Source organism: Balaenoptera acutorostrata, chromosome 9 (genome assembly GCF_949987535.1).
Source record: "Balaenoptera acutorostrata chromosome 9, mBalAcu1.1, whole genome shotgun sequence".
Classification (NCBI taxonomy): domain Eukaryota; kingdom Metazoa; phylum Chordata; class Mammalia; order Artiodactyla; family Balaenopteridae; genus Balaenoptera; species Balaenoptera acutorostrata.
Genome location: NC_080072.1, coordinates 94,731,969 through 94,755,403, shown reverse-complemented (window position 1 = coordinate 94,755,403; position 23,435 = coordinate 94,731,969). Strand labels below are relative to the sequence as shown.

At 48.2% G+C, this 23,435-nt stretch overlaps 1 protein-coding gene across 3 annotated transcripts in view; it reads right to left on the bottom strand.

Annotated features, from left to right (window-relative positions):
* Positions 1-23,435, bottom strand: part of ZBTB16 (zinc finger and BTB domain containing 16) — a 228,808-nt gene that overhangs the window by 10,125 nt on the left and 195,248 nt on the right. For 2 of the 3 annotated variants that reach the window (XM_007171982.3, XM_007171981.3), the window contains one exon: positions 17,471-23,081. The exons of the other annotated variant lie outside the window; for it this stretch is intronic. In XM_007171982.3, the coding sequence (XP_007172044.2) occupies positions 22,852-23,081 (230 nt within the window). In that variant the 3' untranslated portion in view covers positions 17,471-22,851. Of the gene's footprint in view, positions 1-17,470; positions 23,082-23,435 lie in introns of those variants that run through there. 3 annotated transcript variants of the gene reach the window in all.

The following is a 23,435-nucleotide window of genomic DNA, read 5'->3' as shown; positions in this document are numbered from 1 at the left end:
AAACGAAGACCCAACACAGCTAAAAATAAATAAATAAATAAATAGAGTAGCTATTAATTTAAAAAAAAAACAAAAAAACCCCCAAGATTATTGGGCTTCACCCTCAGAGTCTCTGACTCTGTAGATCTGGGGTGGGGACAATACTTTAAAAAAAAAAAAAAAGAAGTGTCCAGAGAAGAAATCTAATCACATTCCTGAGTATACTGGTTTCCCTATTCCAAGCACTCTTTGTTGACGTGCCCTATGGCCCCATTGAGACCATCTGTAACATTCCAAAGATCAATCAGCAAACATTTATTGAGCACCAACTGTATTCCAGAAACTCGCTTGGCAGTATGGGGACTAAAAGGAAAATTCAGGGCCGGCTGACAGAGCCCTTGGTCTCCCCTTCCTGTCTTACTTCTCTTCAGCCACGAGAGATTGTGTTGACATAAAATATCAGTAGCATTTGGACCCTGGCAAGGGGCTTCCAAGATAAACAACAAGGCTGAGAGGAGAGAAAACGAACTGGACCCAGGGGTCCTGGCCAAACCGCTAAACTTAGCCTGCTCACTTGCTCCTGGGTTCTGCTGCTACATTTTGTTTGTCTGTTTGTTGTTGTATTCGTAGGGTACAGTAGCAAATAAATTGAAGCAGGCATCAAAGGCTTAAGAAAATTTGACGGCAGAAAATTTTAATTGGGAAAATTCTGGCTATCAGGTTATGTTTTATTCTCATGTGAATGATGAAAAGATACCCATTATTTGATTTTAGTGGTCCAGCTGGCCTAGCACCTGTTTTCATGGGCTACCATGGTAAGCAGGCAGAAGAGTGGTAATGCTGAATTTGGAGCAAGGCTTTCTACACTTTCTGATGCCCTTGTAGTTTCTTTAGCCAGTGAGAGGGAGAAGACAGGCCCACTCAGGACCACCACAGACCACAGCTCTTAGACTTTATGGGAGGAGAAAGTCTGACCTCACAAACTTTGAGGGCATCCCACCATGTACCATACATACATCAAGTGTATCTAAAGTCTTCCCGTAGGGGAGTTCCACATACTCTGAAGATCCAAAGTTGCTGCTCATGGTCTGGCCACCCCTCCCCAGACCCACCCTAAGCCTGCCCTACGATTAAAGAAGACCAGCATCTGATTTAAAAGTTGCATGGCCACCCCTCCTCCCACACTCCCCCATCTCTCCCCTCAGAGGTGAAGGAGACCTGCACCTGGTTTAAAAGTGACATTGTAGTGTTTTAGCAGGAAATGGAGGACTTCATCTCCCAAGGGATCCTGGTTCATCTTGAAGTAGTCCAGGTAGGACATGGGTTCAAAATTCTCCTGATAGACATCAGGCTCCTTGGATTCCTGAAGGGCCATGGAGAGCAGTAAGCTTTGTCCAGGAGGGAGCAGCAGGCAATCTGATTCCCTGGGCCCTTCTTTTTTTTTGTTTTTTCCCCATAAATTTATTTATTTATTTATTTATTTATTTACGTCTGCGTTGTTGCGCGCAGGCTTTCTCTAGTTGTGGCGAGCGGGGGCTACTCTTCGTTGTGGTGCGCAGGCTTCTCATCGCGGTGGCTTCTCTTGTTGCAGAGCACGGGCTCTAGGCGCGCGGGCTTCAGTAGTTGTGGCTCGCGGGCTCAGTAGCTGTGGCTCGCGGGCTCTAGAGCGCAAGCTCAGTAGTTGTGGTGCACGGGCTTAGTTGCTCCACGGCACGTGGGATCTTCCCGGACCAGGGCTCAAACCTGTGTTCCCTGCATTGGCAGGCGGATTCTTATCTACTGTGCCACCAGGGAAGTCCCCTTGGGCCCTTCTTGATGGGGCTCAGGCTTCGTCCTTCCCCATCCCCCCAGAACACACACTGGGATGAAGACCAAAACAGCCAATGAAGGTCGTTTCCTGAACCTGCCTCCCTTTGGCCACTCACCTCTGTCACACTCATCTCTCCAATTCCCTACCCCAGCCCCCAGGCTTTTCAGTGGCTTTGGCTTGTACGGAAGGGTTTCTAGTCTCTTTTGCTCCATTTACTGCATCCTCTTCTACAGTGATTTTTCAAACCATTTAAAAAGCATTTTTTAAACTAAATCGCCAGTGAAGCCCCAGTATAGATGAGTGATAATAGGATGGAGATGCCGTAGTTGGCTTTTAAGTTTTAGCATTTTCTGAACTACACCCCCCAACACAACACCCTGGTTTCTGTCCTAGACAACTGAACGAATGTTGATAATATTTAGTAAAACAGGGAAGACAAGAAGAAGAATGGGTTTTAGTTGAGGAGTGAGGAGGGTGAGAAGACGCTAGGAGATGGGTTTCATTTTGAGCATGCTCAACTTGAAACAGAAAAATCTAATATAACCTGGATAGAAGTCTGGAACTCATAGAGAGATCTCAGCTGGAGCTACAGATGTTGTGGGATGAGTGTGCAAAATTGTTCTATGACTGAACTGAATTTCTTCTTCAAGTCCCATGGAAATGGGTGGTAGACATTATATCTCAATCACGTAGAGCCTTCCTTCACCAGGGGTGGGAGTGGGGAACTTACTTGGTGCCAGGCACAGGGGCTGGCACTTATTTTTGTCTATGCTCTTGGCACCCACTGAGATTACACTGTATAATCTGGTCCCAGATCACTGATTAACAAAGGTTGCAACATCCTCTTTTCTCAACCTCCATGCCTGTATCTCTCTCTCTGCCCCATTTCCATTCCCCACTCAGGAGCAAGGGAAATCACTCTTCTGTTCCTTGGGATGTTCTGGGCTGTGAAACCATCACATCTCTCCTTCTCCTGCACCGTGTTGAGAATAGGGACAAGTCTCAACACTTTCTAGCCCATACTCACAGAACGGGCACAGTTTCCTATGTTCACGGTTTCCTAAATAAATAAGGATAGAGGAGAAATAAAAATATAATTAATAATACAAATTTGTTTTTTTTTAATATGTTGAACTCTGTAATCTGAAACAGAAGGTAAATCTTTTTTTTTTAAGTTTTCCATGGAATATTCAAAAATTGACTGTATATAAAACCACAGAGAAATTTCCCCAAAGTAGAAATAATATAAAATAATATACTCTGTTTAAAATGCCATAAAATAGATACTAATTACAAAACTAGGAAACAAGAGACTCTACCATACAGAAAATTTTTAAATTTTCTGATAAACACTTTTGGAATAATGAGAAAACAAAAACAAAAATTTTAAACTCTATAGAAAAAAAGAAAAAAGAAAAAAGAAACTATATAGAAAGGAATTCTGCAGATAAGAATCTATAAGACACAGATAAAGCAGGGGAAGTGTGCAAAAGGGGATCTTAAATATTTATATTGATAGATAGAACAAATAATGAATTAAGCATTTAAACTAAGGAATTAAAAAAGAATCAATATGGGGCTTCCCTGGTGGCACAGTGGTTAAGAATCCACCTGCCAATGCAGGGGATACGGGTTCAAGCCCTGGTCTGGGAAGATCCCACATGCCGCAGAGCGAATAAGCCCATGCGCCACAACTACTGAGTCTGCGCTCTAGAGGCCACCAGCCACAACTACTGAAGCCCGCGTGTGCCTAGAGCCCGTGCTCCGCAACAAGAGAAGCCACTGCAATGAGAAGCCCACGCACCACAACGAAGACCCAACACAGCCAAAAGTAAATAAATAAAAATAAAATAAATTAATTAAAAAAAAGAATCAATGCATTTAAAGAAAGCAAAAGGATGAAATTGATAAAAATAAAAGCTAATATTAATAAATGAACGAAGTAATAAATACAGAAGCCAGATTGAGCTCGGTGAAAGGGAGATGAAGAAATGCAGACAGGATTTAAACAACACTTCAAAAGCTTGGCTGTGAAAGGGAAGAAAGACAGTGGGCAGCAGCTAAAAGTGGATGAGCCTTAGAAATAGAAATGTTAAATATTTTGACAGTAGAGGAAAGGCAAGGATGGGTGCCAATACAAGTCAGACTGATAGGAATGAGCAAGAAACTAAGAGTTCACGGCTGGAAATTGTATTTTTTTCTGAAAATAACAAGTATGGAGGTACAGATATTTGAAATTTGAGGTGAGAACCAACAGCAAATGGAGGGCAAAGACTAGAGACATACAGAATTATTAGGTATTTTCAAAAACCTGGAAAACCGGGTAGGAGTTCATTCTTCCCAGAAGGTGGTTTTCTCCAGAGTGCTTAAAAGTCTGGGTGCAGGAAAAGTGAAGATAGTGGGTTGATTTAATGTTAGAATTTTCCTAAGCAGGTGGAACAGAAGGCTAAATGGTAAAAGTTAGAAGAAACAGTCATATATTCACTTATTGAAAATGCATTCATTGAACACCTATTATGTCAGATAATAGGTTAATGTTTAAGAGCATAGACTCTGCAGCTAAACTGTCTAGATTCAAAATCTAGCTCCACCATTTATAAGATGTATCCTTGGACACGTTATTTCATCCTTTTTTTCTTTTTTGCCTCTGTTTTTTTAATCTGGAACTCATGAAGACAGTAACTTACCTCATGGAGTTGTTGAGAAGATTAAATGAGTTGATTCGAAGAACTTAGAACAGAAATTTCACTTCTGGGGACTTCCCTGGTGCTGCAGTGGATAAGACTCCATGCTCCCAATGCAGGGGGGCCCAGGTTCAATCCCTGGTCAGGGAATTAGATCCCACATGCGTGCCTCAACCAAGAGTTCTCATGCCACAACTAAGGAGCCCCTGTGCCGCAACTAAAGGAGCCCTGGAACCACAACTAAGGAGCCCGCCTGCCACAACTAAGACCTGGTGCAACCAAATAAATAAATAAATATTAAAAGAAAAGAAAAGAAATTTCACTTCTGGCCAGTAACAAATACTGGAGTTGCCTTTCACCATAAACAGCTACAAAACTAGACAAAATGACACAACTGTTTTAAGGCTTTGGACAATAGATAGTACACAGCTGCAAGCCCTCAGAGAAGGAAAACACATAAAGTGAGCACAAGAAGCTGGAAACCAGGAAGAGTCCAACAGTCCTGCTGAGTTGAGAAAGCGAAATCCGAGTTTAGAGCTGCTATTAGAGCAAATGGAACTCGTGGGGCTGGCTGTCAGGGAGGAGGAAGTCATATAGAGGGGGCTCCAGAAGTCTATGTGGGCATGTATTCATTTGCCAGGGCTGTCATAACAAAGTACCACTAACTGGGTGGCTTAAACAACAGAAATTTATTCTCTCATAATTCTGGAGGCTGGAAGTCTGAAATCAAGGTGTCAGTGGGGTTGGTTTCTTCTGAGAGCTGTGAGGGAGAATGTGTTCCATGCCTCCCCACTGGTGTCCGGTGGTTTACTGTCAATCTTTGACATTCATTGGCTTGAAGATGTATCACCTTGATCTCTCCCTTCATCTTCACATGGCTTTCTCTTTGTGCATATGTCTCTGTGTTCAATGTCTTTTTTTTATAAAGGACACCACTTCTATTGGATTTGATAGATGATCTCACTCTGATGACCTCATTTTAATTTAATTACCTTTATGAAGACCCTATTTCCAAATAAAGGTCACATTATGAAGTGTTAGGGGTTCAGACGTCAACGTATCTTTTGGGGGAACACAATTTAACCCATAACAAGGGTTGCCTGTCAGTTTTTGGTCAACAAACAGGCTGCACATGCACAGGGTGAGACTTTGTAAGAAACTGGCTGCTATAGAGTTGAGAGTAGAATGGAAATATTAGAGATCACATGATGCTGCAAGTCAGTGTTCAAGCCAGAGTGGAGAGATCTTCTTGTTACAGGATGTACTGTCTCAGTATTCAGCTGAGACACTAGAAAGTTCTGCTTTGGGAAGAAGGATTATGCCCTAAAATAAAGGCTACTTTAGACTCACCCTAACAAAGCCTAAAACCAAGACTTGACGGGGCAAGGAAAGTCTCTGATAAGTTAATTACCCACCAAAACAAAACACAACACTCTTTAAAGGAAAACAGCATAATCCAGACTCCTTCAGATAGATCACCCACAATATCTAGCCTACAACAAAAAAATCACTACATAGGCCAAAAAGCAGGAAAATATTACCCATGAAAATAAAAGCTGTCAATGGATACAGACTCTAAGATGATCTGGCTGTTGAAATTAGCATCATGATCATCCAGAAAGTGGTTTGAAAATACATATTCCCAGGTACCACACCTACAGCTTCTCATTCGGAAGGTCTGGGATAGGTAACCAGATATTTGAGTGTATTTTTAAATAAGCAGAAAAAACTCCATGAGTTTTGGTGCACAGCTGGTGTGGGAACCACAGCAAGTACAGTGACTGACAAGCTTCAGAGGCTGCAAGATAAAGAGGGAATTTTGTGAAGAAGTGGGAGAATTGTACAGATGTTCTGTTCAGGTGGGAGAGGCTGGGCAAGGGACTAAAACACGAGATACAGTTAGCTGATCTGAGGGTTCCTTTCAGCTGTCACACCAGGGACCCTGTAAGAGGGAGCAAGGCGATTGTTACTCTCATAGCTCCTGAGTGCTTCTGAGCGGGCAGTGGTATCACCACTCTATGGACCTAAAGTCGGGTTGACCAGATGACCCTACTCCACAAAGTCTCTTCAGAACATTTCCTCCTTTTCATCCCTATCATCCAGCCCCATTTTGGGCCCTCATCATCTCATAACTGAAAAGTTAATAACAATCACCCCTTTCTTCAACAGGTCAGCAGCAGGGCAGGTGGGAAGGAGATTTAAGAGAAATAACAAACTGATGCAATGTTTGGACCTAGTTTGGCTCTTAATTCAAACAGATAAACATTTAAAAGTTATTTTTGAGGCAATCAGGGAAATACGAATATGGACTGAGTGATGATACCAAGAAATCATTTCTAATTTTTTAAGGCATACAAATGGCATTGAAGTTACACAAGAAAAATTCTTTTTTTTAAAACTGAAGTATAGTTGATTCACAATGTTTGCTGTCTGGTATACAGCAAAGTGATTCAGTCATACGTATATATATACATATTCTTTTTCATATTGTCTTCCATTATGGTTTATTACAGGATATTGAATATAGTTCTCTGTGCCCTACAGTAGGACCTTGTTATTTATCAAGAAAATTCATTTTTTAAAAAAGTAGACACTGAAGGATGTAGTGGGGCAGAGAAGGGAAATGACACGATGCCTGAGATTTTCTGTAGAATACTTCAACAGAAACAAAGAAAAGGAAAGAGAAGTGAAAGAAGGAGAAAGAAGGAAAGAAAGAAGAAGCGAGTGTGGCCAAATCTTGATAATGTTGAATCTGGGTGATGGGCTTTATGAGGTTCATCATATTATTCTACTTTTGTGTATCTTTGAAATTTTTCATTAAGAAGTTTTCAACAAAGAGATAAAACAGTGTCTGGTACACAGTAGTATATTAATATTGGCATTTGTTGTCATAACAGTTGTGTGGCAAGCACAGTTCTTAACACTAACAATGCAGTGGCAAACACGGCCAACAGGATCCTGATTCTCACATAGCCCACGTGCAAGGAGAGTGGGGCCTGGACCATGATAAGTAAACAGGTAAAGAAGATAATATCAGACGGTGGTAAATGCTATGAAGAAACAAACTTAAATGGGACAGTCTGGGAAGACCCCACTAAAAGGCAGTATTTGAGCCAAGACCTGAATTATAGGTGAAGGAGGCAGCCAGGCAAAGATTTAGGCAGAGGGAACAGCATATGCAAAAACCTGTTCTGTCTGGGAAGAGATAGAAGGCAGTGAGGCTGGATACACTGGTAAAGGAAAGTGGGAGAAGATGGGTCAGGGAAGTAGACAGTGGCCAGCAAGGAGAGAGGTATGGCTGGCTAGAAAGATGTAGTCCCATGGTAGGCAGGAATAATACAATTAGGAAAAATCTTGCTTGTGATTACTTGAAAGACAGACCAAATATATACTGAGCCTATAGCTCTAAGAGAAACTTTGGGGAAAGGACCAGAATGGTAGTGTATGTAGGTTATACTCCAGCATTTGTAGCAAGATATTATTGAGATGAGTTCAGGGAAAAAATGGCAAGTTTCCAAGAGGAAATAAAAGAAAATAGGGTGTATCCAGACATTTGTGTGTTTGTTATTTTTTTTTTTTTGGATGTAGGTAAGTTGACTGTTGCTATGCCCTATGTATTGAATAATTACAGGAAATAAGACTGGAAAAGGCTTCAAGAAATAAAGACTCATTATTAAAAATTCTCTTACAAAGGGATTCATTTCCGTGGCAAACATCAAATTAAGAGTGTTATGATTCCACCCAAGCCAGCTCTTTCAGATGGCCCCAAGGTAGCCACTAGGAAGTTGACAAGGAGGTTTGGATTTGAGGAAGAAGAAAAATTACTAATAATAATACCAATGATAAAAGCAGTTTTGACAACTATGTGTAGGAAAGAATTTTGGGTGTGGTTACCAGCATGAGGAATGGATTGGAAGCAAATAGACCTAAAGGTTGTTTTTTAAGAAATTGAATTGCCAAAAAAAAACCTATGAACCTGTTCCAGTAAAGGCCTTGGAAGGTTGGAGCTTAAAATTACACTCAGCCCCTGAACTTGTACAAGTAGGAATCAAGCTAGTGGTGAAAGCTGTGCTGTCCTGAGGGAGGCCCACCTCCCAGAACCCACTTCAGATGGACCAGGACACATAACAGTCAAGAAATGATTTCCAAGAGGCTGGAGCCAGGGGTTTCAGAGAACAACGGACAAGGGGGTTCCTCCCAGACCGGAGATTCAGAACTTTCCCCATTGCCAGGGCAGGGGGTCTTCATGAGTATCTGTGTACAAGGGTTCCACCATCCCTGTGGACTACGGACTTGGATGTGTCCGATTCTTCCCATGGCAAAAGGCGATTTTTATTGTAAAGGAGGCTGTAGTGGATTGGATGGTGTCTTCCCCAAATTCATGTCCACTGTAACCTGAGCATATGACCTTACTTGGAAATGGGGTCTTTGCAGATGTGGTTAAGGTAAGGATTGAGATGAGCTCATAGTAGATTAGGGAGGACCCGAAATCCAATGAGAATGTCCTTAAAAGAGACAGAAACAACACACAGAGACACACAGGGAAGAAGGCCAGGTAAAGACAGAGGCAGGGATGCTGCCACAAGCCAAGGAATGCCAGAAGCCCCAGAGGCTAAAAGAGACAAGAAAAAAATCCTCCCCTAGAGTCTTCAGAGGGAATGTGGCCCTACTGACACCTTGGTTTTGGATTTCTGGCTTCTACACCTGTGAGAAAACAAGTTTGTGTTGGTTGAAGCCCTCAAGTTGTGGCAACTTGTCATGATAGCCTTAGGAAAGTGATGCAGGGGATACTGCCTTTTACAAACCTCTTCCCAACAATAATACAAATGACCCCTGCTCACACGATTGTTAGAAATGAGTCACCTGGCCACACCTAACTGCAAGAGAAATATAACCTTAATTTATACCAAGAAAGGGCAGAAAACTGATTACTGCAGAAAGTGGTTTTACTAAATGTTTCCACGCTGCCCAGCATGGACTGCTGTCATTTATTTTAGCTGTATACCCGTGGATGGGGGTGGGATACAGGTAACTTGCTTTTCGTTCAAAGAACTGATGGTGAGGACTGCGCGTCACCCAGAGACCCACAAATTTTGAAACAGATACAATGACAGGGTGGAATTTGAGGTTATTTCTCTTTGGGAGTGAGACTGTTCCAAGTGTGGGAAGAAGAGTGTAAACAGATATTTGTTGACCAGAAGGACGGACTGTGGCAGAAATCGCTAGTTCTTCACCAACACTCAATCTCTCCTTCCTCTGAACGTAGCTGGAAGACATTTTCCTGTCCCCCTTGCAGTTAGATGTGGCCATGTGATGGAGTACAATCCAAGGGAACGAAAGCAGGAAAGATACATATCATTACTAGGCCAAGGTTTTTAAAAAGCAGGCACGTTCCCTTCAAACTCTGTCTCCTCTTCTTCTGGAAGATGAAGAGGATGACAGGGCCTCCAGGGATGGCAGAACCACAGGATGAAGAGAAGAGTCACCTGCCAACCGAAAACATCTACCTTGGATAGCTGAAGGAGTGAGAAATAAACTTCTATTATATTCGAGGCATTGTGTACTTTGGATCTGTTTGTTACAGCAGCTAGCATTATCCTACATCCCCAGTGGAAGAGACAGGCATGGCTATGTGTGGACAGGTCTTCTGAAAAAGGCATGGTACGTTTGAGACGCCTGCTCGACGTTAAAATGTATGTGTCAGCTAAGCAGCTGAGTCTGGAACTCAGTGGAAAACTCACGATGAGAGAGAAAAATTTGGGAGGCATTAGCACGTATAAAAGTGACAGAAGTAGACACCACAGGGAGAAGTATATAGTTAAGGTCAGAGGATCAGGGAAGCATTCGGAGATAGTCTAATATAATATCCAAAGGTCAGTAGAGGAAGATGAAGGAGCCAGCCAATGAGACTGAGAAGTAGCAGCCCTTAGGGTAGGGGGTAAAACCAGGAGAGTAAGTGTTTGCAAAAGGAGCCAGGGATCTAGAAAGCTGCTGAGAGAGATCAAGCAAAGTGAAGACAGCAAAGTAGCCATGGTATCAATATTTTGGAAGATGGAGCTGCTGATGACCTTAATAAGACAATTTCAATGGAGTAAAAGAGATAAAACCCAGATCAGAAAATGTTGTAAGAAAAATGAAAGAAGACAGTGTGTATAGACAGCTCTCTCTAGAATTTTGCTGTTCAAAGAAGGAGGATTTCGGTGTTAACTAAAGAGGGACGTTGGGTCAGGGAAAGTTTGTTAAAATGGCAGGTATTTGTAAAGCTGATGGGAATAATTTGGTTGAAAGGGAGAAATGGATGCCGAAGAGAGAAAAGTATGGAAGCAAAGAGTTTGGAAAGATAGGGAGGATGAGACCCAGAGGCCAGGAGGAGCAGTTGACCTTTGATAGGATGGACAGAGAATCCATTAGACGCGTCACTCTGGGTCTCACTTTATTGGGCTTCTTGGTCATAAAGATGGTCTGGTCTCATGAAGGCAGCAGGCAGGCAGGCAGAGATCTGGGCTAATGTTGTGTTGTTCTTGGTGCTTATTTTCTTTCGTTGTCCTTGAGACTTCTGAGAAATCTAATTTAAATGTTCCAGGCTGGTCTCAGCTGTGCTCCGGGGAATTAAGGGAAAGGTCAAGTGCCAGGGCTTGGGATAACCAGTGTTAAGGAAGAAGGCTAAATGGCAAGAGATTTCTGAGAATAAGGTGGATATCAATCAAATTAAACTTGCATGGTCCAATCCCCACCCCTACCCCTACTCCCACCACTTTGTGTCTCCCTCCCTTCCCAGATGGGGATTTATTAGGAAAAGCCTTTTCCTTTCTCTGCCCATCAGACCAGCCAACATGCATGCATTTCCCCCTTCTCACCACCTAGTGTCACTAGAATCTCACTCTAAGCTGGCCCTCACACTGATCCAGGTGGAGGGAGAAACTCAAGTGAAATGCTGCTTCTTAAACAAGTGCTAACAGGTGACGTGGAGCCAGAGGTATCCTTTGCTCTGAGGATTTTTCCAGTTGGCAAGAGACATAGAATCTTAAAAGTTTAGCGTTGGGAAGGGTCTTCCAAACCATTCAGTTGAATCCATCTGAGATGGCCAGAGGTGCCAAGAGGCATGGAGAGAGACAAAATGACCCAGCCTAAGACCACTTCCAATCAAATCATTTGTAGACCCAAATGTCCAAGGCATGGGAGAGTCCACTGCCTCCTGGAGAATTCTGTGGAGGGTTTGGGGACAGGCATGGGCTCACCTGCTGTATTAAAAGGGAAGTTCTAGTTAGAGACAGGAGCTGACTTTAGCAGCCTTCCATTATGGCTTTCCTAGGCTCTCTGAAGGTTCTCAGGAAGTAAGAGTTGGTCCCATTGCCCCCACCTCCTGCTGTCACCTCTCAGGCCCTCAGTGATGGAACTTGGGCCCCCTGAGCTCCTGTGTACCCCTCCCTTGGCTGGCCTGCCTCTCTCCCAGTAGCAAAGCTTTTGAGGAGCTGGATTTCCCCGAGGCTGATCTTCCCTCAGTGTAAGACGAGGCCCTGTGGATCCCTGGGGTTTGGGCTGGCTGACAGCATCTTCCCGTCCAGCCTTTTGGGATGGGAGGAGCAGGATTTGACAAGGCCAGTTGGTCACTAGGGGCACAGCTGGGAGAAAAAGGGTCAGGATAGAAACATTGACTCAGGAGAACTTCTGGAAAGTGCAAGTGAACTTTCTCCCAAATAGTTTAAGGTGGTTCTTTTCTGGCGTAAATCTGGACCACATTTTCCCCTTACGCAGCCCGACCTGGTATAGCAGGGACCCCAAAGGAACCAAAGTCCCTTACAAGGGGATGTGCTTTCCCAGCGCCTTTCCAGACCTGCCAGAGCAGTAGAGGTACCTGCAGCTAGTGTCCACTAGGTGGTGACAGAGTCCCAGTGATGCCAGCAGAGGCTCCTGGGTCCTGGTTATGAGGGCTCCCTCCAGCCCTGGAAATGAATGTCTAGGCCACCGGCCCCCCCATTTCAGGCCAGCCCTGATCCTGTCCGCCTACGCCGCCAATTTATTGCTTTCATTTTTATAGCACTGTGGCGTTTAGAAAGCTGATTCACATGCCTGCTTCAGCTGACAATGTCTTGAAGGTAGACAGGGCAGGCATTACTGTACCCCATTTTACAGTTGAGGGAAAAGGACCTCAGAGCAGTTTTGAGTTACAGTCAAGGTCACACAGTGAATGGCAGACTGGCCTCAGACTCAGGTTCTCTTGACTCTCGACATCAGGTTCTTTCAGCCAGAGCTCAGCTGCCCCTGTTCCTTAGGGGGTGCCCAGCACAGCAGCCATCACGCTGTCAATCAGAGCAGAGCTGGATCCTTGATTCCACGGGTCCATATGCTGCACCCTGATGGGGCCCATCTGGGCTTCAAAATGCTGCCAGGCCCCAAGGCCAGGGCCCAGCTCTGCCTCATGGGACTTGAGGGCACTCAGAGAAGCAGACAGTGCCAGGCAGCATGGTGACACTACCCTGCAGAAGCCTGCAGCTGGCCCCGCTCTCCAGACCTGCCCAGGTGTGAGTGGTGGAGGGCGTGGGCCTGTGGCCGAGGGTGGACTTAGGTCTGCCCTGAGAAAGGCTACTGAGAGTGAAGGAAAGGTTCTCGTGCCCAAGTTTCCAGCAAATTCTGGGCAGGAATGTGAACGAGGCAGAAAAAGCCGGGAGATGGAGGCTTTGATTCAACACAGGACTTCCCGCCTCATTACAAGGAGTGGAAGCTGTGAGAACATACACCTGAAAGGAAATTGTCAAACCTGGGTGGGTTGGGACACCCAGGGGAGGACATCTCCTGGACAGGCGGCCTGGCGGAGAGGAAAGCACAGAGCTGATGGAATGAGAAGTCTTGGCTTCAAGCCCCACCTTCACCACCGACCGCTTAGAGTCACAGGCTCAGTTTACCCATCTGTAAAATGTGGCCAGTGCTCAGCACCTCACAGGAGCTGTGAAGACAGAAGGGAGGCTTCCAAGAGTCCCCCAAATAGCAGATCCCGCCGGGGGTGCGTGGAGGGATGTCGAGTGCTCCTGCCCTATTGAAGAATCAGAAACAAAGAAGGAGCCTCTCCCTTGGGTCAGGGAGTATGTAGGGTGAAGACCATGACTTTCTCATTGTTGTCCAGCCCCGGGGGCTCCATGAGGGGACAGACTTGGGGGCTGGGTGCCAGGCTGCATGTCTGCACCCGCCCCCTGGGGAGAGGCAGAAGAACGTCGGGTGCAGCCAGCCGGTACAGTTGTGAGCAGCAGAAAGCAGCAGCTTTGCTATTAATGTAGTCAGTAAATAAGTAAAGGAGGGCTCAAGCTTAGTGTACAGCAATCAGTTTAGAACTACAGGGTAATTAGCGCTGCAGGGGGCTGCGGGGCTGCAGAGTCAGGTTTAAATGAGTGAGTTCACTTTCACTGAGACGCCCCCGGGGGAGCAGAAAACATAGCCCAGAGAGGAGCCCCCCCTCCTGCCAGCCCATGCGGGGCGAGGGCTGTGGGTGGGGATGGCGGGGTCCAGAGCCACAGAGAGAGTTGGGGGCTGGCCCCCCCATCATGGCCCGGGACCAGGTGTCTTACACACGCATGTACACGTGCACACACACACACACACACCCATGCACACAGAGTGACGCCCAGGCGGCTCCCTGCCTGAGATGCGCTGCGATCCTGGGCTGGCTCCTCCCTTTGCACATGACAGTCACACTCCAGGCGTCTCTATGAACTGACGTGGGCACGTGTGAGGGGAGGCAGGGCCGCCTCTGCTGAGGTCTGTACGCAGCCAGGGACACGCACGCGTGGAGGTGCCCTGATGGCAGGTGATGTGCATTTACTTACCCAGTTCCACCATCCCTGGCAACTCCGACCACAGCCCCTGATGCTGACTGCCTCTCCTCCCCTCCTTCTCCCCGTCTTTCTCCCGTCTGTTTATTCAGCAAAGATTCATTGGGTGCCGCCTGTGCGCCAGACAGCGCTAGGCTCTGGGAATAGGAAGATACACAACTCACAGTTCCTGCTCTCAGGGTACTTAACGTTGGGTTAATGGTGACAGTTAAGAAAGTGGGTGATCACAGCGCACTAGGACAATGGGACCAGAGGGGCACCGAATTCAGCCTCAGGGCGACCAGGGGACGCTTTTTTGAGAGACTAGGGTTTGCGCTGAGACCTGAATAATGAGAAGCTGAGACCAAAGGGAGGTGAGCGTGTAGCGGTGATGCAGTTCCTAGAAGAGGAAACAGCACACGCAAAGGCCCACAGGGGACGAGCTCGGTGTCTTCCGGAAAGCATCTGCGGCCAGGAGCACAGGGTGGGGGGTGTCTGGGGACACTTGCAGGGGACGGTGATCCTGAGATGAGGTTGGGGTGGTGGGCAGGGGTTTTTATCATGGAGGGTCTTGTAAGCCTTGTAGGAGTCTGAATTCCATCTGAAGAGTAATGAGGGACTTTAATCAAAGGAGTGACATGATGCTATTTGCATTTCTGGGAAATCCCTCTGGCTGCCGCAAAGCAGAGGGTGGACACAGGGAGGGAGAGGACCTGGGGTCAGCACCTCTCTGTCCTGTCCCCTTCCTGGTGGGGGTGGGGTGTGAGGGGCTCCGGGCCAGCCAGGTGGGGAGCCCTGGCAGTGTTGAGCTGGATGGAGAAGGCTGTGGCCTTGGACTCAGCTGGACATCTGTCTGCTCACCTGCCGCAACTTGCTGGACTCTTTAGCAAGTCTCTGCTGGCTCTGCCCCTGGGCTCTCCCACCTCTGGTGGGAGGGGGGCCCCTCAGAGCGGCTGGAAGGAGAGCTGTTAAGGCTGATACGTGTGACCCCAGTGCCCGCCAGAACCCCAGGAGCCTCGGCCAGGCAGGGACGTCGTGCCTCGGTGTGGGGCTGGGCGGGGTCCCACCTAAGTCCCTGGAGACGCATCCAAGAGGGATGCAGCCTCTCCCTCGGCGGCCCGGCCCCCCTCGGACCCCAGCAGAGCGCCCTCTTGGCACGTCCGGTCCTGGAGGAGGCTGCCCATCTTGGAGGACTGGGGCAGAGGGCAGCTGCGCCTGGGCTGGCGGGGGGTGGGCAAGGGGCGGGCTGGGGGATTGAGTCAGGCCAGGGAGCGTTCTCAGGCTGGCCTGGCCAGGGCCCCTTTCTCTCCATGAGATCATATCTGGGTCAAAGAGCATGTAAAGCGGGCGGACCCCAGCGGCCACACAAAGCCCATTCAGCCCGGCCCCTATTCACTCACCTCCTCTCCCTCAGAGACCGCGCACTGCGCCCCCAGCGCAGCGCCTAAGCTCCAGCTTTGATGTCCAAGAACAGAAAACGGCGATTAAATGTTGTTTTAAAGAGGGAGTGCTCACTGCCCTCCCATCTGTCAGGAGAAAGCTGAGGCCTGAGGGGGAGGAGGGGATGTAGGGAACCGAGAAGAGGCGTGGGGAACGAGCGGGGACCCGGAGAAGAAAGGGCTGGGTGGATGGCTTGGAGGAATGGGGCAGAGGCTCAAAATCAAACCAAATATATTTTGGGCAAAGGATTGCTTTCCCAAGATGAGAAATGTGGGGAGAGGAAAAGAATACTGGAAAGACACAAAGGCCAAAAGAAAACCCCAAGAGAAATGAGAGAGAGAGAGAAGGGGAGAGGAGTGGAGAGAAGGGAGAAAGATTGGGTGAGAGGAACAGAGAGATGAGGCGAAGGAAAAATGACAGAGCAGAGTACAGAGACCAGGAGAGGAGGGGAGAGAAGAAAGTACAGCGGGACAGAGCAGCCACCCGGCAGAGGGACTGTCGTCCATCCAGGGAGGCAAGTGTAGCTCCAGGTGGTTTGCAGCTCACAACCCTAGGGTCACACAGACCCCAGCCCAGGGTCCCAGAGCACAGGGGCTGAAAGGCCCCTCTTCCAGTCAGCACCCAGAGCGGGCAGGTTAGGCAGGGAATTGGGCCTCCCTGCCGGCTGGTGCCCGGAGGGTATCACATGGAGGATGGTTCCCAGTGACTCCTGGATGATGCTGGAGGCCAGGCTGGCCCCTGAGGCCTGGCACGGGTTTCACACCCTGGAGGGGCCGTTGCCACACTCCCTGCTGTGTTCCTAAGTCTTGGTGACAAGACGGATTATTTTGATTATTCTGGTCAGCGCTGGGCAGGTCTGATGGCCTCGGGCAGAGGTGTTGAGCCAGTGTGTCTGAGATTGGGTGGAATTGGCTTTCCGGCTACATTTACCAGCAGGGCAATGCTCCCATCCCCAGGGAGAGGAAAGCAGACACACCCAGAGAAGCAGACTGGGCCCTGAGACGGCGGGGCGGGAGGAGTCGAGCCCATCATATTTTGTGCAAATGCTTTATTCTGCGAGTGGTGATGCTGGGCTTGCACCCCCAGCTCCATCTCCTTTCTCCACTCGGGCCAGCTGCCAGACCCGAGGACCTTTAACTGGGTGGCAGCTTCTTGGTGAGAAATTGATGAAACTCACTTGGCTGCGAGGAAGAAGAAGAAAATATCTGTATAATAAAGACCAGACAGGAGCCCCCTGCCTCTGGAGTCAGGAAAGAATGAACCTGATTTGGAATCAAGAGATCTAGATGCAGGTTCTGACTCTGCCACTCACCAGCTGTGTGATCAGAACGCTTTATAACCTAAGCAAACATTCCAACCCAGTGGCTTAGAATGTCAGCTCCTGAGGGCAGGGAGTTGTCTGCTCTATTCCCACTGCATTCCCAAGGCTTAAGACAATGGTAACTGTGCAAGTTACTGGATGAATGCCGATGTTGAAGGGATAAATGGACAAGTGCCTGCTTCATACATTCATTGTGCCAAGGATCAAATGCTATTTGTGTATTTAATGCTATTTTTTAAACTAAAACTTATTCGATAAATATGTCATGAAGGTGGGTATGCACCTCATAAAACGTGGCATAAAAGTGCCACATAAGTGAGGCTGGGGTGTCATGTATTCTCTTTCCCATCCCCAGACAGAAATCTCGGATCCTCGCCACCCAAGAAAAGGCAGAAGGGGCAAAGCACTTTTTAAAAAGGGGGGACACTTCAAGCCAGAGACAACTGAATTAACTTTATTCTCTTCTAACTGCAGATTCAAGGTATACAACTGAACATTGCTATTTTTCTTATGAGACTTATAAATAAAAATACAAAAAATGTTCACTACAAAAAAATCTACTGTTAGTAGGATGTAAAAAATATTCTCTTTGCTATAGAAGGCACAAACTTCACTTAGTGACACATGGAGAGAGAAAAAAACCTGCAGCAGTAAATTCATATTTTTTTTTTTCTTTTTCTTTTTAAACCTTGTCAGAAACACTGAAATTACAAAGAAACGCGTCAATCTACACGAAACGAAGGCAGATGCGGAAAGCTGCAACCAGGACCGCACAAGTTCGGGTGAACTGCTTCGGGGCTAGGACAGATAGGGCTGGCAAGGACAATGCAGGGTCACAGGGCTGGGCTGGGGCCAGAGGGGGCAAGAAGAAGGGGAGAGCGAAAGATAGAATGAAACAAACAGAAGTGAGAGGGGAGGTAAGGGAGGAGGGAGGGAGGGAGGGAGAGAGAGAGAAGAGGGGAGAGAAAGAGAAGAGAGAGAGAGAGAGATTTGTACAAAAAGTAACCAGTAAAATTGAAGAAACAAAATTGGGCAACCTCCTAAAATTAGGCTAAGAGGAGGTGCTGAGGTAGACATGAACTAGAACATCAATTAATTAAAAACACTATTCTGTAATACAGAGCAATTGGACTGGCACTTGTGCTGTCACGACAGAAGACAAGCCATGAAAACAAACAGATAACAAAACAAAACATAATACCCAAACCAAAAGGCTTAGTTTTGCTTGGTCCAGCAGGGCGGCAGGGCCCTCAGTGCTATAATTTACATACATATATATATATATATATTTATCTTTATATATATGGGTCGGATGTCATGGTGCACCACCACGGCCTCTTAACCTTACAAAGATCATGCATAACACTATGTGAACAACTCCTATGACACACACCAGGAGGCTGGTACCCTGTCTGCAAAGTGGGATGCCAAGGACTCAGGGAGGCGGGGCTTCAGGCTAACAGGCCTGAACCCCCTCTCCCCAGCCCTCTTCCCCTGACCCAACTCCCCTGGTCTGTCTTGCACTCCTCCTGGTCAGCTGTGCCTTTCTCCTCCACCCATCAGTCCCACTGTGTAGGGATAGTCTGGCCTTCTTCCCTCCTACTGAAATATCCAGGTAAGTGCCGCCACGAAGCTCCAGGAAGGAGGAAACAAGATGGGAGGGGAAAAAGATTTAACGTAGCCCTGGGAAGAACGAACACAGTCCGATCTTTCCCCCCTTTTCTGTCCGATGTCCCGTGCCCCCAGCTTTCACCCTCGTTGGGCTTGCAGGGAATTGGCCACAAATCTCCCCCAGTCCCCCCAGAGTCAGAAGGCTGCCCCCGCCACTGGTCACTCCCCTGTAAGGAGATGAGCCAAAGGGCCCCGTCCCTCCAAGGCCTCAGCACCCCAGCAGCCAGTTGTACCAATAGCATCCGGAAGGGTACCAGACACTTGTGAAAAATTGCAGCAGGTTTTCTTTTTTTTCTTTTTTCTTTTCTAAACATGGAAAAACTGTTCAGGCACAAAGATTAAACAAGCCCGCGTTGCATCCCTGGATTGTACGGAATCACTGGGTCCCCCAGCCTCCCTTCCCACCCCTATACCCCAGATCTCCCTTCCCCGTATTCGTGGCCTCCTCCAAAGCAGCCCAAAGCAGCAATGATATGTACTATTTTATATCTCTCTCTTGCTATATATATATCTCTCTATATATTTGTCTATCCTATATACACATAGGATTTTAATGCTTTCAATGAGTGAAGGAGTGAACAGGGAGAGAGCACATGAGTGAGGGGGAAATGTCACCAAAAGCATTAAGGGACACGCTTATAGGAGCTGAACATAGGAAAGGAACTATTAATCCACTTGGACTTTCCAGGCTGGAGAAAGCTCACTGTGCTGGATAAGGCAGTAGCAAGTAGGGTTGTCAGCAGTACCACAGCCAAAGGCAGCAGGGTGACCAAGGGGCCAGATGGCAAAGAAGAGGGATCTCACCTGGGGAGAGGGCAGTCTCCACCCTCCTCGTCTCCTTAGCCCTCTTTGTGCAGACACATCTAAAGCCTCCAGATAATTTCTGACCCTCACCTTGGCCATTAGGCCTGGCCATCTTGGCAAGGTCAGAATTCTTTTGTCTTTGTGAGCAGGAAGTTGGGAAAGAGACATGTTGGGAGTCTCTTCAGGGTGTCCGGGGCTTCATGGGAGAGGAGGGGAGAGCCCGGTACAGAGGTCTCCCTACTCAGCATCCTTCAGAGACCCCGTGCCCCAACCCTCTCTCCCTACCTCTCAACCAGGATCCATCCCTCCGGGATGGTGGGGGCAGGCAGGGGCTGATTAGGTACCATCCAATGCTGCAACACCAGATTACAACAATACTGCATGATGTAACACACAACCACACACAGCAAGCACACGCACACACACGCACGTACAAAGGGATATTCTGTTGGTGGTGGTGGTGAATTTTTTTTTGTCTCTTTTTTTTTTTTTTTTTTCCTATTCACATTACGAAAGGAAAGGGCAAGGTCCGGTAGAACTGATGAAGGAACTAACAAATATTACAAAAATATTACAATTTGTAAATATTAGCTCAACCCTCTCAGCTTTTACAAACAGCGGAGGAGACCCGGCTGTGTGGGAAGGGTAGGGGAGACGGAGAGGGGCCAGCTAGGTCTATGGAATAGTTTGATTTTTTTTTTTTCCTTCCCCACCAAAGTTGAATGACATCTTGCTGTTCCAATACTGTTTTCTGGGATTTACAGATCCCCTGAGGGCCAGCCTGCCCCCTCTTCTTCCCAGATTGGGGGAGGCGGCAATAGTGCACAAAGATTTCTTCCAGACGGCCCCTCCCCCAATGATTCCACTCTTTTCACATTATAAACATGACAACTGCTCTAGTTACATATTTCAAGTTTAACTTTTTTTTTTTTTTCCTTTCCAAAGCACTAAGTCATTATTATAGTTGCAAAGTAGCATCCTTCCTACATTACCATCCCCAATCAACGGTCTAGTGACACAGCCCCCCCCCAGTCTATATCCCCCCAACACACAACTTTTAAGGCCTTCAGATTTGGTGGGCGAGATTACAGGGGAGGGCAGGAGGGATGGGGCCGAGGGACAGGGGGGTGGTCACAGCAGCACCCATCCCTCCGACTTCCCTGTATGCCTCACAACCCTTCTCCCCAAAACCGCTTCCCTAAACCACTTTTTAAAACCTAAGATAAAAACGCAGCCACAACTTTCTCAGAGAGAGAAAGGAAAGAGAGAAAAAACAAAAACAAAAAACCCACAACTCTTACAAATAAAGCATGAGGTGAAACGGGAAGACCCGTCCCAAAGCGAACACAAATATTGCAAATGTGCTTTCCAAAAATTCAGGGAGGGGAGGCTGGGAGAAGTGGGGGGGAAGCAGAGCAGCAGGATGGGAGGCATGAAGGGAACGAAAGAACTGGACAAACATAAGAGGTAGCTTTTAGAAAAACAACACCCCCGCCCCATCGCAACAACACACAGGCTGGCTTGTCCCCAGCCAGCCCTGAAAAGAGACCAGTTTTGGCAATGATAATGCACACAGAGGTGGGGTCGCGCCTTTGCAGGGATCTGAAGAACACAGGCGCCCAGACCCGGATGACCCAGCAAACTGTAAGAAAGGTGGGATTCTCTCCAGAGGGTTTCAGGCAGGATGACATCATGCCCGGGCCGAGCTGGCTGTGATTCTGCCGTGCCCCCGGCACCCCGTCCCCGGCAGGCACCCACCTTCTGCCCGGGCCTCCCATTCGGATCCTGAGTACTCAGCTCCTTCCGCACAGCTCCCTCCAGCTGCGAGGCTCGTCGCTAGGGGACACGGGGAGGGCCTTGGCCACGGGGAGGGCCTTGGCCAGCCGAAGCCTATTAAACTAGCCATTAACTTACACAAGAAACAGAAAAGAACGCTCTCCCCATCCTTCCAACCCCCAACCGAAAAAGAGATACAGGCAGGGGTCAAAAAAGCTCATGAGGTCACAAAAAACTGAGGTAATTCAAGTACAATGTGCTAACAGGTGAACAGAGGACACAGAAAAGAAGCAAAACGTAACACAAGGCAAAGCGCTCTCAACTCTTCCTCCTCCACCTCCTCCCTGTGGACTGGGGGGGCCCTGGGAGCCAGGAGTTCTGTACCGCCCTTTGGACCTGGGTTCTCCCACAGAGCTCACCAGGTCTGGGGTCCCGTGTGTTCAAAGGGTCCCCAGCACGACTCACCGACACCCTCCCGGGGCAGGGGTCCCCCCTCCAGGTGTAGGGCACCTCTGGAGAAGGATATCCACGTCCCTCCATGGGCAATGAGCCCTTTGATGGATTCCTCCTCCTAAAGGCTGAAGGAGGGCCGTAGGGGGTTTGTGTTTGTGTGTGTTTGTTTGGTGGGATAGTGTGTATTTAGTTGTTTCCTTTTTCCATTTTGGAAGCAAAAGCAGCTGAGCAGGAATCTGGCTTAGGACAGGGCTAGACTGGGATGGGCCATTCCATTTACTTCGTCTGCGTTCTCAGAAAGCTAAGGGTGCAAGTAGGGGCTCTGGAGTCAGACACAGCTTCCCCACCAGGGAGCTGGAGGAGGAGGGAGACACCCGGATCCATGGGGGACTGAGAGGACAGAAGTCAAGGGGAGCCGGGCAGCCGGGAGCTGGGGGATGGGCTAAGAGCCCTGAGGCTCCTGAAGACCATGAGGGGGCACCCAGGTATGGCGGAGCGGAAGAAAGCAACAGATGAACTGAGCGATGGGAAGGGCAGGAGAACCCCTCCCTGCCCCAGTCTGCCCCCAGCAAGCTAGAGCTGCCGTCGTCTGTGTCAGCCAGTGACCCCGCCCAGCCCCAGCATCTGCAGGCCCCCCCTTCTGCACCCCTAGCCCACCCATCCCTCAGCCCCCACCTCCCAAGGGGTCAGTGAGAGCACGGCAGGCAGAGGTGGTTTGGCTCTGACTGGAGGAGCCCTCCCCCCCTTCCTCGTCTCCATTTCCGGACACCAAAGGAGGATCTGGGCGGAGGGAAGAGAAGAACATCCCACCATCCGAGCTGAACAAAAGGCCCCTCCACCCCCATCCAAGAAGAGCAGGCCCAGCTCCAGCCAGGAAAGGAGGGATGGAGGGCCCGAGGGGAGGGGCTCAGCCAGGTATCCAGGTCACCTGGAGCCCCAGAGAGAACCCAGAGCCCGACAGCCCCCAGGTTTCCTTTTCCCTTCTCTCTCTCTTTTTTCTTTGTTTTTGTTTGTTTGTTTTTTGTTGTGGTTTTTTTTGCACAGTCCTCCTGGACTTCATCCCGCTCCCTCTCTTCTCCTCTTGCTCCCCGCTCCCCCGCCGCAGCCGCCTCACACGTAGCACAGGTAGAGGTAAGTCTTCTCTATCCTCCAGTCGGGCGGGATCTCCTCGGGCTTGTGGCCCTTCATGTGCTTCTGCATGGAGGACAGGCTGGGGCAGTACTCCGTGCAGATCGTGCACTGGTAAGGCGAGGCGCCGTTGTGCGTGCGCAGGTGCTTGATCATGGCCGAGTAGTCCCGGGAACGCTGGTGGCACAACTTACACTCAAAGGGCTTCTCACCTGTGGGGGGAGGGCGGGAGAAGGCCAGGACAGAGGGAGGGCGCTGTGAGAGCCGCCCCAGCGATGTTCTGCACCCTCAGCGCCCCCTCGGGCTTGCTGGAGGCTCCCATCCCTCTAGGTCAGCTCTCTCCACGGCAATCCAGTGTGGCAGCCGCGAGTCACATCTGGCTCCTGAGCGCAACTGGGAACTACATTCTTTTTTTTTTTTTTTTTTAATTGAAGTATAGTTGATTTACAATGGTGTGTTAGTTTCCAACGGATTACACTCTTAATCTTGTTCACTGTAACTAACGTAAATAGCCACACGTAGCTAGTGGCCATGATGTGGGCCAGCTCCAGCCCCTGGACTTATTC